Below are 15,268 nucleotides of genomic sequence, written 5' to 3'. Positions count from 1 at the left end.
CTCTGTCCGCCGACGCCTCCATTATGGAGGCTACCGTTTCTGCCAATTGTTTCCATCCGGGCTGGGCAAGCATGGGGTTGGCGCCATGGCACCGACCAGCCGCCGCACCGATGGAACGATCGCACGAGAGTGCAGAGACTGTGACGAGATTCTGGGCAGAAAGGAGCGGGAAAGAAGGGATCCGGGCTTGCCAGACGCTTTCCATGCAGGTCCTTCTGGCTTAGAACGGCGCTGCGACAGACGAGGGCGCGAAAGCAAGATACGAAGCGCTGCAGATTTTCACGAGCAGCGAGACGGAAGAGGGTCGAAGACGAACGAGTGACTGCAGGCGGATTACCGCCGACACTGCAAGTCGTCACGCCGGCTGCGACGATGATTGGCCAGGACTGAAGCTAGGCCCCTCCCCTGCATGCGGGAACAGGCCAATCAGAAGGGCAGGATGGCGGCAGGTAGGAGCTGACCCTTGCAACGGCAGCCAAAGTCATCTACTATGTAGTAGGTAAGGCCGGCGGATCCACCCTCTCGCCCAACCAGATGGCGACATGGGTCGCTCGTCGTCGATGTCCACCCTTACCCCTGCCCGCCTGCCGAGCACATCACTGTCGGCAGGGTTGCATTTGTCTGCCGGCCTGCTCGAGTCTGCCGGGCTTGCTCGAAACTGGAAAGAGGAGAGAGAGAGAGGGCCAAGGGGATGGGGCCACCAGCAACGACCGCTGTGGGATCGTGTCCGCCATCACACAGGGCGCCAAGATGCATGCTCTCTCACGCTGCTGACGGATGCGATACTCGCACAGAGACAGTGGTGTGGACGGCCGTCGGATGTCGCTCTTCACCCAGTGTCTGGGCCTACAAAGTACGAGTATGTCTCTGCTTCATTCTGTTGCGGCCAGCAGACAGAGAGAAAGGGCCACTTTTTGCTCCTCTCATTTCTGCTTGCGCCGACGACTGGCTGCCGGTAAACGCCCCAGTGCTGGTGCTGGGCGTCTAAATCCGGCGACGCTCGACGCTCGGCTCACCTGTGCGGCCTATCAGATGCACAGCTGCACTCCCAAAGGCCGTCCACACGCTGACCCCCGGTCGTCCTTTACGACGTATGTGCGACCTCTTGTTCCCCCCCCCCTCCTTCCTGTCCACCCGTCTGGTGCCAGCGGCCGCAGCTCAAAACCGCTCAGTCCCCCGGGCTCTCGATGGTCTTGTCGTCTTCTTCCTTCCCTCGACAGCTGGTCTCTCTCGTCGTCTTTTCGCATTGTCTGTTGTGGATATTTCATACGCCTTTCCATCTCTTCTCTTGCCTGCTCCTCCCATCTACACATCCTCAGAACCCGAAATGGCTTCGGACGACAAGAAACGGCCGTCGGCTCTGAAGCTGGGCCCCAGCCGGTCCTCCTCGAGCGGCTCGTCGACCGATTCGCTCAAGCATCCCCGGACGCCTCGCTTTGCCGAGGCCACCACCGTGCACTCGCCCGTCGAGGGCGTCTCCTTCTTCGCCGATGTCGAAAAGGGCGTGCGGATCCAGGCCCAGCCGGCCGACGTCGGCTTCGGCTACATTGGCAGCGGCGACGGTGGCGAGACGGCCGCTGTGCCCATGACGCCCCGATCACCGCTCAAGAGCGCCATGAAGGTCCCGGGCACGCCTGGCCGGCGCTTCGACAATCCGCTCAGCCCGACTTTTCGTGAAGAGCAGGTCCTCGAGCGGCACGAGGCCGACACGGAGAAGGAACAGGCCCGCGATCTTGTAAGTCGTTTTTTGGACACTCTCACAGACAAGTCACTAACAAGCACAGAAAATCAAGACCCGCGTGCGCATGGCCAAGTTCGCCCTGCGTGGCGTCAACTTTAGCTGCAGCCTCATCGTTCTGTCGATGCTCTCGGCCTCGTTCAGCATCTTCAACGCGACCAAGACGCTGCCCACCCAGAGCTCCTTTCCGCCGTGGGCCACCGGCACCAACCCGTGGGCGCAAAAGGTCGTGCTCGCGGCCGCCTGCGTGTCCCTGACCGTCAGCATCCTCGTCCTGGCCAGCTACTGTCGCGGCGGTCACCGGCGCGCCGAAAAGGTTTCCGTCTACTACACCCTCTTCGCCGTCGGCTGGTTCATCTTCAGCATGGTCATGTGGGCCATCGCGGCCGGCATTCTGCAGGTCACCCGCAACAGCGGCAACAACAAGGACATGTGGGGATGGGCCTGCGTGAACAACCATCGGTCGCAGATCTTCTCGGACAAGGTCCACTACGCTCTCGTCTGCCGTCTGCAGGTCTGTTTTTCTCCTCTTCTTCTCTCTTCTTCTGTCTCCCTTTCTCTTGCTGACTCATCCAGAATTGGTCGCTCATCTGCATCATCATCGAGATCGTCGTCGAGGTCATCAGCATCTCGCTGTACAGCATCATCTTTTACCGCTACTACTCCAAGCGCAAGCTGCACAAGTCCATGGACATGCGCGACAAGGCCCGCTCCGACCTGTATCTGGCCCAGCTGCGGTCCCAGTCAGCCCCCAACACGCCTGGCTTCGGCCCCAAGTCTCCGGCCTTCTCCCAATACGCCCTGTCACCACGCTTCCCGCCCCAGGCCTACGGCTCTCTCGGCAACGTCCAGGAGGAGGGCCCGTCGCCCTTCACGCCAGGCGGCCGCAATCTGGTCGAGCCGGTGTCGGCCTTTTCGCGCCCGGCCGTCGCGCCGTCCTCATCTTTCAGGCTGCAGGCACCGCCCGTCAAGGCGCCATCTGCCACGCCCAAGCTCGGAAGCGCCGCTTTTGCCGAGTCTGTTGTGCCTGCCGCACCCGTCTACTCTCGGTCGTCGCCGTCGCCGCCACCGGCTGCACAGCAGACCATCCACGAGCACGGCCCTATTGCGCCTGGCGAGGTCCAGTACGCAGCAGTCCCCATCCCCGGCGCCTATGCCGATGCGGTTCTGCACAGCCCGCGGTAGCCGAACCGCGCTATACAACATCTTCTTGTCTCTCGCTATATCCTCTTTTTCCATCTTTTTTATCTCTTTTCTTTTGTACAGCAGGACTGAATCACCGAGGGGCATATACCATGGAGGCGTTTTTATGGAAGACTATCGGACACGAAGGACGAAGGAAGGCAAATACAAAGCTGTTCCGTTAATGCAACAGGAGAGGTACCCATCTTCTTTGTATGTACTATTAAATTGAAGCACATGGGCCAATTATGATCTGCAATGAACGAGCGTGGACGTGCTACCTGCCCTAACAGTGAGGTGAAGCCATTCCGATTGGAAGGAAGCAGTGCGGATGTGTGTCTCGCTCACAAGGACAGGCGGGTGGCGAGCTTGGCCTGGGTGTCGCGGAAGACGGCGTCGGGGGTAGCGGTGGCGTCGATCTTGACGACGCGGCCCTGCTGGGAGTAGGCATCGACGACGGGCATGCTGGTGTCGACAAAGGTGTGGAAGCGCTTCCGGATGGAGGCAGCGTTGTCGTCGGAGCGGCCGGACGTCTTGCCGCGCTCGAGCAGGCGGCGCTCCAGCTCGGACTCGGGGCAGTCGTAGAAGAGCACGAGCTTGGCACGACACACGGTCGACTCAAAGGCGACGGCCTGGTCCATCTTGCGGGGAAAGCCGTCGACGAGGAAGAGCCGGCGCCGGTCCGGGTTCTGGGCCACGTATGCCTTCATCGCGTTCTCCAGCAGCTTGACCGTCACCTCCATCGGCACGATCAGACCGTCACGGATGTAGTCCTTGATCAGCTGGCCAAACTCGGATCCGGGCCGGTCTTGCTCGGCGCGCAGCAGGTCGCCAGCCGAGAGGTGGGCGAAGCCGTACGTCTGCACGAGCCGGGCACACTGCGTGCCCTTGCCGGCACCGGGGCCACCGAGCACGAACACGACCGTCACGTCGTCCTCGGAGAAGGTCGGCTTGGGCTCGGACGAGCCACGTTTCTGGTCTTCCGGCATGTCTGAGGACGTTAGACGAGGAGGAGGGATGAGGGATGAGGGACGAAGATGAGGAGGGACGAGGGTGAGGAGAGACGAGGAGAAAAGAAGAGGGGATAAAGAAAGAGGAAGAGCTGCAGAGGTGTACGGAGTAGAAAAGAGCGGACACAGCGTAAAAGCCTCAACCTCTACCCAATCACGTACTCATTCGTTGGTTGACCAACACGGCGTAGCCACCAAATCCGAGGGCGATGACGACGATAAACGGCCAGAACTTGATCGTCTGCTTGGGGCTCGACGGCGGAGGAGGCGGTGGCGGCGGCGGCGGAGAGCTGGAGCTGTTCGAGGAGTAGAAGCGACGTGCAGACAGTCGATGGAGGCACGACGCCGTATCGGACGACGAGGACGTGGCATGAGCCAACCGTCCGGCACGTGCCTGGGCAGCAGTCCCCGACACACGTGGCAGGAGCATTCGGCCAGCTGCAGGAGCTGCTGCCAGCTGGCGGCGCAGGAACGCACGGGAGAGCGAGGAGGCCATGGTCGCGGCAGGTGGCACGGGCTGGCTGGTCTGGACGGCCGCTTCCCTTTCTGTCGTCAATGGATGGAGACAGGAAGAGCTCTGCCCCTTTTTGCAGAGCAGTCGGAAGAAAACTGTGGTGGCTTTCAGCCTGGCCCCACTGTAGCTGAATCAGGCCACAGGCCGCTTTAGCATTGGAGCATTTGTACACAGTATAGCACTGGTAGGGGAAACTCTACTCGTATACAGCTACACTACAGCACCACTCGTTTTACTCTTTTTATTGTACGTATTTCTAGCTGGGCAAAGAAGTCCTCATAACGGCATTCCGTCACCGGCCACCATCCCCGCCGATGGACGCCACTTTTCCATAAACGAACAAGGCAAACCGACCGAACAGAGCGGCATCGACGATCAATCGTCGTTCTCGTTGCGATGGGGCATGTGCTGGCGCTGCTGGAAGGGCTGACGCGGCTTGCCGTCCATGCCGATACCGCCGCCTCGTCGCTGGCTGCTGGCACCGCCGGCACCGGTGGCAGACGGGTCGCCGCCAGCACCGAGGCTGGCACCGGCGAGCTTGCGCTCCAGCTCCTGGGCCTCGCGCTCGCGCTGGGCGTCGGCCTCGGCCTGCTGACGACGCAAGACGGCGAGGACGCTGCGCAGGCTGCCGCGCCACTGGTCCAGGCGGGTGCCGAGCTCACGCCACTGCTTCTCGCCAAAGACGCGGTACGTGGTCCGGTGGACGAGGAAGAGGCGCTTCTGCTGCGACATCTTGCCCTCGACCAGGCCGGCGCGGATCACGTCAATGGCCCAGACCTCGACGTCCTCGACCGGGATCTGCAGCGCCTTGGCGATGCGTCCGTACTCGATCTCGCGGCTCTGCGTGCTCGCTGCCGCCAGACTCGTAAACGTCAGCAGCCGCATCTTGCGCTGTAGCCGGCCGTCGTCCATGCCCTCCTGCTCGACCCAGCCGTCGTGCTCCTCGCAGAAGTCGCGGTAGTCCTCCAGATCCTGCTCGGCAAAGATGTCCAGCAGCTGCGCGTACGCCGCGTGCGAGTCTGCCAGCGCCTGCACCGTCGGCAGCACCCGCAGGTCCTGGAAGTCAAAGTGCGTGCTCGACAGCAGCGCCATCCGCACTGCTCGCACCGACAGCGCCGCTGCCTCGTCCGACTTGATCGCTGCCTCGTCCGCCGCGTCAAACGTCCGCAACACCTTGAGCAGGTACTGGTATGCTTCCCTGGGAGGGTTAGAGAAAGAAGAGCAAAAAAAAACAGAAAAAGAAAAGGTCAAAAAACTCACTCGTCTTCCCCTCCCTCTGACGCAATCGTCGCAATCTCCAGGTAAATCTTGCGCTGGGCCTCCTCGTCCACGTCCCACTCTTGCAGCCAGCGCGGCAGGTTCGGCAGCGTCGGCTTCAGGTTGTCGTAGAAGCCGTTGACGCGAGCGAACCGCAGGATCGACAGCAGCACGTTGTACCGCAGTCCATTTGTCGGCGCGAGCAGGTTGAAGATAGCCTGCAGCGCGTTGAGCGCGAGTGCCGGGCCGTTGACCGGCGACGACGTCACCGGCTGCAGCAGGTTCTGGCAGATGGTGCGCAGGTACGGGCTCGCGTCCTTGGACTCATTGACGACCAGGTGGATCAGCAGGTTGTAGGCCCCGGTGAACTCCTTCTCGGGCACCGCACTGAGGGCTGCCGACGCTTCCACCACCTTGGCGAGCGCCTGCTCGTTCTTCTCCTGGGCCAACAGCGGCTCGACCGCCTCGCCGACGTGGAGGTAGTCGGCCAGCTCCTGCACGAGCTCGGCAAATGTGCCGTCGACGAAGACGAGGCGCGGCCGCCCGGTCACCGACGTCTGGGTGGTTGCTGCTGCCGCTGCAGCAGGCGAGGATGTGGTGGGTGCTGCCATGATGGCCACGTGCTTGAGCCGCCGCGAGGTCGCCTCGAGAAGACTGCTGACGGGATCGTTTCCGTACGGAAACCACGTGCTGTCGCTGCCGACGGAGTGCGGTTGTGGCAGGGAATCGATGTCGTCTGGTCCGGATTCCGGTTCCGGGTCGGCTTCTTTGCCGATGTTTTGTTCGGTGCGCCGTTCTTTGCTCTGGTCCTACCAAGAAGAGCCGTGCGGTCCGATCGACATGCTACGGCAGCCGCTGCGTGGTGAGATGAGGCAGAGTCGGTGCTCGGTGGCGCTGACTATCGTGCTGGTGGCGGATGCGAGAGCCTATGTGAATTTTTTCCCGTTTACGATGCAGTCTCTATCCAAATCTTCTCCCCTCCTGCTCTCCAGCAGTGGGATGTCACGTGCACACATGGCGGATGCATTTTTGGCGGGCGGTGTGCAAAACGGCTCGGCAAAATTCAATTTACAAATTGTGCAGTGGTGGTGGGGTTTTAGCCCCTCCTGCGCTGGAGACCAACGCGCGGGTCATGTGACTTGGCGCTCGCCTTTATCGCCACTGTCTTCTGTCTTTTGGTCAGGCTGCTGGACATGTGCCCAATTTCATCTTGTCGTCAGTAATTGTCTGTGTGGCCCGTCCGACGGCCCTCTGCACATGGGCTGTCTCATGACCATCACCCTGGCGAAAACAGGGTCAGTGCTTGAGCAGAGGCGGAGGATTCAGACACATGCCTGGTAGATGCATAGACGGCAGACAGTATGCAGCTATGCAGTACTTCCCAGCTAGGCTCCAGCCCGCACCGGCATACAAGGCTATCGCCGCCAGGGTTTAGCGCAAGAAGTAAGCTGGGCGAGGCAGGCGCGTCGGACCACCAGCGCGTTGAGTCAGCCTGGTGTGTCTCTCAATGGCCCCGGAAGATTGGCAGTTTGGAACAGACGGGAGCAGCTTTTCTGCATTGCCTCTCGCATCCTCTTCCTCTCTGCACGGCTCCATCCGCTGGCCGCTCCTCCGTCACGGCCCGTGCGGTTCCTTGATTGCTCACGTTCCTCTTCCTCGATCTTCAATCACACGCAACGACCTGCAGGCACACATAGCGCAGCTGAGCCCTGTCAGCTGCCCATTTTCGCCGTCTGTCTTCCGTATCGCTTTTCGCTTTTTGCTTTTCGCTTCTCCAACAGCACACGTGCACCCGTCCGGTAAACTTGTTTCGCGGATCGGCTGCGAGAACCTGATCAGTCTACGGAGTACTGCGCCCACCCGAGATGGCTCCTCGAAACGAGGGCAGCCATAAGCGGCCTCGTGTATGTTTTCTGTTTGTTTCTCTGCAGTGGCAGCACAACGGCACCACAGCAGCTGCTGCTTATCCCACCATTTCTGTGCTTGCTCGCAATGCCTGCCACATTTCGCTTTCTCGTTGCTGCTGCTCTCAAGATGCGTGACCTTCTAACCCGTCTGCCTTTTCAGCACGCTGCCGAGGATGTCGCGCTCGATGCCAAGAAGCCACGACGGTCAGAGCGGCTTTCCCAGCGAGTCGACTCGACCGATGATCTTGACAGCTCGTCGGCAGTCAAACCGACGGCCGCATCGACAGCCGCAGTTGCTGCGAAGCCTGTGCATCCAAAGACTCCCGTCTCGAGCCGCTATCAGGTGCCCACGCCCCTGACCCTGCTCGCCACGGACGAAGCGTCCGACCAGCAGTCCAAGGAACCGACGGCCTCTCCGCCCGAAGGCCGTCCCAGCCAGGTGGCACCGCGCGGCGCAACCAACGGCGATGTAGCCGGCAACGATGCCACCGGCTCGTTCTCGTCGCCGCCCCAGGACACACAGGTGTTTCCGTCACAGAACGTCGACCCCAACTCGGCGCTCTCGGAAGAGGTCAAGGACGAGGTCAAGGAGGGCGTCTGGGGCTACCTGTTTCCGCTGGGGACACATTACGGCAATCAGAGCCTCGTGCTGAGGCGTCGCATGGCCTGTCCAGACGATGCGCCATCGGCCTCGTCGGCCTCTTCGGCAGCCGCACCGAACAAGAAGGGCAAGAAGAAGGCGGCCAAGGACGAGGAAAAGAGTGCACATGCGGGCGGCTACTTGATAGGGCGGCACCCCGAGTGCGGTACGTGTCCAATTCATCCGATTCCGTGCCGTTTTCTGTCCCTCATGCTAACAGCAGCACCGGGAAGATCTCATGCTGGGCGACCCGATCGTTTCGAACCGCCACTGCCTCATCTTTGCCGAGCACAAGGGCACCGACACGGTGGCCGTGCTGGAGGACTTGTCGGCCAACGGCACGTTTGTCAACGAGGCGCTGGTGGGCCGCAACCAGCGGCGCGAGCTGCAGGAGAACGACGAGATCGCCGTGCTCGACCGGGCGCGCTTTGTGTTCCGGTATCCGCGCAGCCGAACAACCGGCGCCTTCCACCAGCAGTTCACGCTGCAGCAGAAATTGGGCAAAGGCCACTTTGCCGAAGTGTTTCTGTGCGTGGAAAAGGCGACGGGCCAGCGCTATGCCGTCAAGATCTTCACCATGCCGCCCGGCTTGGATGACCGGTCCAAGCTGGAGGGCCTGCAGCAGGAGATTGCCGTGCTGATGGGCGTCAGCCACCCCAACGTGCTCTGTCTCAAAGACACCTTTCACGAGAAGGGGTCGGTGTACCTGGTGCTGGAACTCGCCCCCGAGGGCGAGTTGTTCAACTACATTGTCATGCATCAGAAGCTGACTGAGGAGGACGCCCGCAAGCTGTTCCGGCAGCTCTTTGCCGGCGTCAAGTACCTGCACGAACGCAACATTGTGCATCGCGACATCAAGCCGGAGAACATCTTGCTGGTCGACCACGACCTGCACGTCAAGCTGGCCGACTTTGGCCTGGCCAAGATCATCGGCGAAGAGTCCTTCACCACCACGCTCTGCGGCACGCCCAGCTACGTCGCTCCCGAGATCCTGGCCGACAGCCGCCACCGCAAGTACACAAAGGCCGTCGATATCTGGTCGCTGGGCGTTGTCCTGTACATCTGTCTGTGCGGCTTCCCACCCTTTTCTGACGAGCTGTACTCGCGCGACTTTCCCTACTCCATGACCCAGCAGATCCGCGCCGGCCGCTTCAACTATCCGTCGCCCTATTGGGATTCCGTCGGCGACCCGGCATGTGAGCGGCCCTGTCCTCTCCCGCTTCGCTTGCCTCGTTTTGTGTGCTGACAAGACAGTGGACCTCATCGACTGCATGCTGATGGTCGACCCGGCACAGCGCTTCACTGTCGAACAGTGCCTGGCCCACCCGTGGATGACCTCGTCGACGCCGAGTCTGACCGATAGCACGGACGGCCTGGTTGGCGGCGTGGCCGGGCTGCAGGTGAATCGGCGCGGCGGCGTCGCCGGTCTGGCCCGCGAGCGCACGCTGCTGAGCGTGGCCAACTGCGTCAAGGTGGCCGAAGAGGTCGCCCGGGTCCCAGCCTCGGGCACCCAGGCGCAGCAACCGCCGATCAAGATCTTCACCAAGAGCAACAAACCAGCCGACAAAGACAAGCGGGAAGCCCGTCCGGCCGACTTCCAGGACGCCGGCGCCTTTATGGAACACGGCGACCGCGGCGATCCGGCCCTGTTTGACGACGACAGCATCGCCACCAGCACCATCGCCAAGACCGACATCGGCTCGCCGGCCAAGGACAAGCCCAAGTCCAAGGGCAAGGCCAAAGGCAAGGCGCGTTAGGCGTTGGTGTCACGTGTCGTATGTCACGTGCTTCATTTTGCTGTATTTTATTTGCTTGTACTCCGTACTCTTTCCATCTTCCCTTGTCTCCTGTTCCATAATCACTCGGCTTTCTTGGGCGTCCTTGTACTCTGGATTCAAACGGCAAGACGGCAGAACTGGCTAGGGCATGTATCTTCACAGGAGACGAAAGCCAGCCTTGCTTCTTGTTCCTTCTTCTTTCGGGGTCTGTCTTTTTTATCTGTTTCTCGGCAGGTCGGCCGTTCACCACCCTTTTTCATCATGTCAAAAGTTTGCGTTTCTCACTTCTCACCGCATCCTCTCACTTGACCAGCACCATGCATAACGGCGACGGTACAAGACAACTGCCGGCTGCAGCTTTAGTTACCAGCTACAGATATGGGGAATAAATCAGATTTTAAGATATCTTACAATAATAGCATGAGGCCGCCCGTTGCAAATATGCTTTCCAACACCCGTGAGAACAGCCAACCAAACGACATTAGTATGCAACAAAGCCTAAAAACGTAATCATAGCACTGCAGCCCGTATCGTCTGGGCGGAGGCTGTTGCCGAGGTCATTAGACACCCACCCAAAGTTTCTGTCTGCAAGAAATAGTCCATACCCAACCGACATTACAGCATTAGAACCCGGCTATTCTTTGCACCAATTCCTCCCTCGTCCCCGAAAAAAAGGAAAAAAGAAAGATAATCAACCAGAAACGGCTCAGCACGACTTGAGCAACAGCCGTCGTGCTGAGCCCACATCCTTGGTCTCGCCTTCGGCCTCGACTGCCTCTTCAGAGGCTGTGCATGCAAGCGAACACCAGCACCAGCTGCTGCTGTTGTTCCGGCGCTTTCTCTCACCGCCATCGCTGCAGCCACGGCTTCCCGCTGCACGGCCGCCATGTCTCATCCCGACTCCAAGGCGCTACCGCTCGGGGATTGGACTTCTAGCCAGCCGCCCGCCAGCGCTCACCCGCTTCTGCAGCCTCGCCTCCTTCTCACGAGCCAGCCGGTCCATTGCGACCGCCGCAGAAGACGGAGACGATGACGAGATCGCAGTCACAGATTCGTACACAGCGGCACTCGGACCACTCGCATTCAGCCCGGCTGTCCGCACCCGCTTGGCCTCGACGTACTGCTGGGCGCTTCGGCCCAGCGGGATTGCCGGCTTCGTCGACGGAATCTCGGCTCCGTTCTGCAACAGCAGTTCGGCTATCGGGAACGGGACCAGCCTGGTGTCTGCCACTGGTCCTGGCGATGGCAGCGGCCCCGACATGCCTGAAGGCAGAGCCGGATCGGCTGCAGCCAGCGCCAGAAACACGGCCGGGGTCCCACGGGATAAGTCTGTCGCATTCGGGTTTGCCTTGAGCGCCAGTGCATATATGACCTGCTGGATGTCATTCTTCTTGATGGCAGCCAGCAGCGTCTCGTCCGCCGTAGGGTACCGCGACAGCGTCGCTGAAATTGGTTCCACAAATGCCCGGTCAACATACTTTCTCGTGATGAACCGAAGCCGTTGCTCACGGTTTGCCTGTGCTGTCGGCTTGAGTGCCAAGTCGAGCCTTGTCTCCCACACCATGTTCGCAACCCGATTGCCCACCAGCAGCAGTAGTTCCACAATATCGGGCGTGAAAGACGTAATGTCCAGAGTCAGCGACCGCACTTTGCTGATGTGTGTGCCCAGCGACCGGTGGATGCCGCTGCACTCGATGCACACGATGATGGCCAGATTAATCGATACCCACTCCACTTTGGACCCCGAGCCACAATCTGCGCACCAGCAGTTGCCCTGGTCGCTGTCGCGTAACATCTGCAAGAGCTTATCCGGCCTCTCTTCGAAACTGCCGCTGCTAGATCGCTGAGTGCTCGGCCGGCTTCCCACGGTAGTGCGCCGGCTTGGAATGCCTGTGTTGCCGGACATCGACTGTCCTATGCCTCCTCCAGCGTTCCGGTGCCCGTGCGAGAGAGATATGCTCTTTCCAGTCAGGATGGAGCCAATGTCACGACCCGGGAAGGCAGCCGAACCCGTAGAAGGGGAGATGGACGGTGCTCGCCGCTCCCGAACACCACGACCCTCCACGGCACTCTGCAAGGCGTTGTTGATGGACGTGATCCAGCTGTTCATGTCCTCCTCAGACGTGGCCTGATACACGCGCTTGAACTGAGGCGTGATTACCTCGAAGCAAAAACGCCGCTCGGCGTTTCTTGCTTCACGAACCGAAGCCATGCGAAGGTCGATGGGGTCCATGTGCAAGTCCAGCCTCTGTTTCCAGTTGCTGTACTCGGAAAGCTTGCCCTGGTCGAGAACGATCCAGAACCTGAGGAGTCAGTAATGAAGATTCAAACACAACACCCGGGCTATGAAAAACGTACTTGTGCCAACCCTGCTTGTTTAGGGCAGTCCGTGGGTCGACGTGGTTGCCTGGTCGGTTGAGAGCCCACAAGAGGCCCTCCTTTCGCAGGGTCGTGTTCTTCTCTAAGAGCGCATTTTGGGCTGGGTCGCGCTCCTCCAGATCTCGGAAGCCCTTGAACTTGGACGCTTGCGGCGGGCTGCCTACGGCAAGATGCTGGGTGCCAACGGTCCCAGGTGACCGAGACAGATCGACAGCGTTGCCGATCGTCCCGCCTGTGCTAACTGTGCGCAGTTGTGAGCCCATACTATCAGCCCGTCCCAGCTCCGTGTCCGAGGAGTGACTCGTGCTGGTGCCAGTGCCAGTGCCAGTGCCTGTGCCTGTGCCTGTGCCTGTGCCTGCGCCAGCGCTATTGCTAGCACTATTGCCATATCCATTGCCAATACTAGTGCCAGTGCTGCTGCTGGTGCTGATGCCAGCGCTTGCGCTGATGCTGGCACCGACATTTGCAGCAGCAGCGGCGGCAGCAGAAGCAAAAGAACTGACAGTGAAGCCGTTTGCATGAGTCGTCGAGGAAGAGTCAGGCTCTACGTAAGACATGTTGCTCTTCTCGAGGACGCGGCGCTTTTCCTCCCGTTCGCGGCGCTGGTACTGGTACTCCTTGTCGGCAAGCTGCACTTCGCTGGAGAGAGCTTCTAGCTGGGGGAGGAGAGCATCCACTTTCTTGGCGGCGCCGAGAAAGGCTGAGGCTTGCGTGTCGGCAAAGCGCGTGAGGTGGGAGAGGATCTCCTGTTCTTTGCGCCCGCCTGACAGGTCCTGCATAAAGGAGGAGTAGTCGAAGCGCTTGAGCTCAAAATTGCGGCGTTTTGTCTGGTACTTTGTGTCGCTCTCGGCTAGTTTCTTAGCCTTGACTGAGTCGTGACGTTGGCCCAGGTAGCGGCCGACGTAAGAATAGTAGTCCTTGCTCTCCTCCTCGAACTCGCGCCTCTTGGCCTCGGCCTGCTTGATATCCCATGTGTACAGCCGGTTGAGGGGATCAATGACAATGCGCTGCAGGTTGAACGCATTTTGGCGCTCATACGAGAGAATTTCGCGGGCAATCTTGTTAAAGTAGTGGTCAAGGGCCGGCTGAACAGCATTTGCGTTTGTCGATGACGTCTCTTTTAGGGCGTCGACAAAGCCAGCAAAGGCATCGTTAGCCTCTGCCTGGGTTTGGTGGGCATGCTCGGCTTTTTTGATGACTTTCTTCATCTGCATGCGGATGTTGCCCGTCTTCTGCTCCAATGACTTGATGGTGGCACGGAAAACGGGTCCGTCATCAGTTGCTGTCATGTCGTCGCCCGGGCGCGGACATGTTATGTCGACTCTGACAGGTTCAGCCGGAACGGCGGAAGCAGTTGGCGGTGGCAGTGGCGGCAGAGCAGCGACAATGGTTCCCGGCTCCAGAAGGCCGACGCGGGGCGAGCTAGGCTCATCGAATTCGGTATTGCTGAAGCGAGACTCGACCGACTGGGCAGAGGCCACCCGTATTTTGGGAGGGGCAGCGCTGAGCAGAAAGGGCACAGGAGAGCTGGGATGGCTGAAGAAGGGGTTTGCGTCTAAAAGAAACAGTTAGAGGGCGACAAGACCGTGATACAGGACATGGGGCTTGCATACTGGCCACCCAGAAGGAGAAGCTAGCCAAGGTGTGCAGCATATGCGCACGCGAGTCGTACTCGACAAACTGGGCCTTGTTAGCAGGAGATGCTGAGGAAGCGAGAGAAAGAACAGGTCTGAGCAGAACACACGCTACAGGAGTGTCGCCAGCCGCACCCCTTGTCCTCAGCGACCTTGGGCGGCTTCCACTTCCAGGTCCATTTAAAGGAGACAGAAGAACTGCCGCCGGTGGAATAGTCGCCGACCAGTTTGACGTTTGAGTTCTTGTGGAGGTTTGGGTCGGCATGAAACTCGCGGGTGACCAGGTTTTCGACCTCGCGCCCCGATGACGCGTAGACAAATGTGAGTCCGCAGATCTGGGTATCAACGACAGCCGAGCTGCCATTCGCATCGGCCGCGCCGGCGCCAGCAGCTTGGCCAGCGGACAAGGGAGCAGAGGAGCCGGCAGTAGCAGCCGAGGGCGTGCCGGAAGTCTGGCGAATGACAAAATTAAAGGTGAAGGTGAGATCGTCGTCGTTGGTTAGCTTGAGCAGGAATGAGGGTGGCGCAGAGGACAGCAAGGAGTCGGGATCCTGTGGAGAGCAAGAACAGTAAGCATGTTAGGGTCGGTAAAGGCAGCAGGCGCAGCAACTGCCAGAGCATGGGAAGCATGTCATGTGGTCGAACGTGGGGACTTTGCGAACCTGTATGTATTCCACGGGGGAGTTTTCGCCTAGTGAACGGGTGGCAGCGAGTCTGGTCGCAGGGAATGCATTGGGGGTGATTATGACTGAAGAGTTTCGCTGTTGGGAGGCGATGACCAGGGACGAGATTGATACTAGACAGCGGTCAGAGAGCCAAGCTTGGCGAAACCTTTTCTCGGTCTAGGCGAGCGGAGCAAGCGCTTACATCGGTTCTGGTCGCGAAGAAAGAGGGCGCCGCCCTCGTCAGGGTGGCTGGTGACATTGCCCATGACGGGCGGAGAAGAAAGAAAAGGCCCTTGGCCTGGTGGACAGAGGCGATGTGGCAGGCGAAGCCGGGCTGAAATGAGAGGGCGAGAGACAGGGTGGGCAAAAAAAGGGAGAGGAGGGCCTCAGCGTGAAGAGGAGGGGAAAGCGGAGGGGGGATGGACAAGAGGCAGTAAAGGAGCGGCGCGAACGAGGCAGGCAGAGGGACAGAAGACGAAAAAGGTCGAAGGAGAGCCGGGAGCGAGGTTCGAACAAGAAAGCGAGGTGGTCGACGTTGAAGGAGAAGCTGGCGGGCAGAGAGGT

General features: G+C 60.1%; 6 protein-coding genes across 6 annotated transcripts; 2 read left to right on the top strand and 4 right to left on the bottom strand.

Moving 5' to 3' along the window:
* Nucleotides 1-1,327: 1,327 nt before the first annotated feature.
* On the top strand, nt 1,328-2,923 carry CMQ_8307 (uncharacterized protein; the record flags this gene model as incomplete). The annotated part of the gene is made up of 3 exons (XM_014315848.1): nt 1,328-1,735; nt 1,785-2,252; nt 2,315-2,923. The coding sequence occupies 3 exons, from the start codon at nt 1,328-1,330 to the stop codon at nt 2,921-2,923; spliced, it is 1,485 nt and encodes a 494-aa protein (XP_014171323.1).
* A 341-nt stretch (nt 2,924-3,264) lies between these two features.
* On the bottom strand, nt 3,265-4,426 carry CMQ_8080 (uridylate kinase ura6; the record flags this gene model as incomplete). Its single annotated transcript, XM_014315621.1, has 2 exons — nt 3,265-3,911; nt 4,093-4,426. 2 exons carry the CDS (start codon nt 4,424-4,426, stop codon nt 3,265-3,267), a joined length of 981 nt encoding a protein of 326 aa, XP_014171096.1.
* Nucleotides 4,427-4,819: 393 nt separating this feature from the next.
* Nucleotides 4,820-6,717, bottom strand: CMQ_8286 (pci domain containing protein; the record flags this gene model as incomplete). The annotated part of the gene is made up of 3 exons (XM_014315827.1): nt 4,820-5,642; nt 5,705-6,510; nt 6,652-6,717. 3 exons carry the CDS (start codon nt 6,715-6,717, stop codon nt 4,820-4,822), a joined length of 1,695 nt encoding a protein of 564 aa, XP_014171302.1.
* A 976-nt stretch (nt 6,718-7,693) lies between these two features.
* Nucleotides 7,694-10,005, top strand: CMQ_8095 (serine/threonine-protein kinase chk2; the record flags this gene model as incomplete). The annotated part of the gene is made up of 3 exons (XM_014315636.1): nt 7,694-8,414; nt 8,482-9,444; nt 9,503-10,005. The coding sequence occupies 3 exons, from the start codon at nt 7,694-7,696 to the stop codon at nt 10,003-10,005; spliced, it is 2,187 nt and encodes a 728-aa protein (XP_014171111.1).
* A 727-nt stretch (nt 10,006-10,732) lies between these two features.
* CMQ_8062 (uncharacterized protein) lies at nt 10,733-10,921 on the bottom strand (the record flags this gene model as incomplete). The annotated part of the gene is made up of 1 exon (XM_014315603.1): nt 10,733-10,921. The coding sequence occupies one exon, from the start codon at nt 10,919-10,921 to the stop codon at nt 10,733-10,735; it is 189 nt and encodes a 62-aa protein (XP_014171078.1).
* A 15-nt stretch (nt 10,922-10,936) lies between these two features.
* CMQ_8133 (arf GTPase activator) lies at nt 10,937-14,970 on the bottom strand (the record flags this gene model as incomplete). Its single annotated transcript, XM_014315674.1, has 6 exons — nt 10,937-12,329; nt 12,385-13,960; nt 14,019-14,085; nt 14,150-14,590; nt 14,702-14,835; nt 14,907-14,970. 6 exons carry the CDS (start codon nt 14,968-14,970, stop codon nt 10,937-10,939), a joined length of 3,675 nt encoding a protein of 1,224 aa, XP_014171149.1.
* Between the last annotated feature and the right edge of the window lie 298 nt (nt 14,971-15,268).

The sequence above is a fragment of the Grosmannia clavigera genome, assembly GCF_000143105.1.
Source record: "Grosmannia clavigera kw1407 unplaced genomic scaffold GCSC_161, whole genome shotgun sequence".
In the NCBI taxonomy this organism is placed as follows: Eukaryota; Fungi; Ascomycota; class Sordariomycetes; order Ophiostomatales; family Ophiostomataceae; genus Leptographium; species Leptographium clavigerum.
This window is presented reverse-complemented; position numbering and strand designations above follow the sequence as displayed.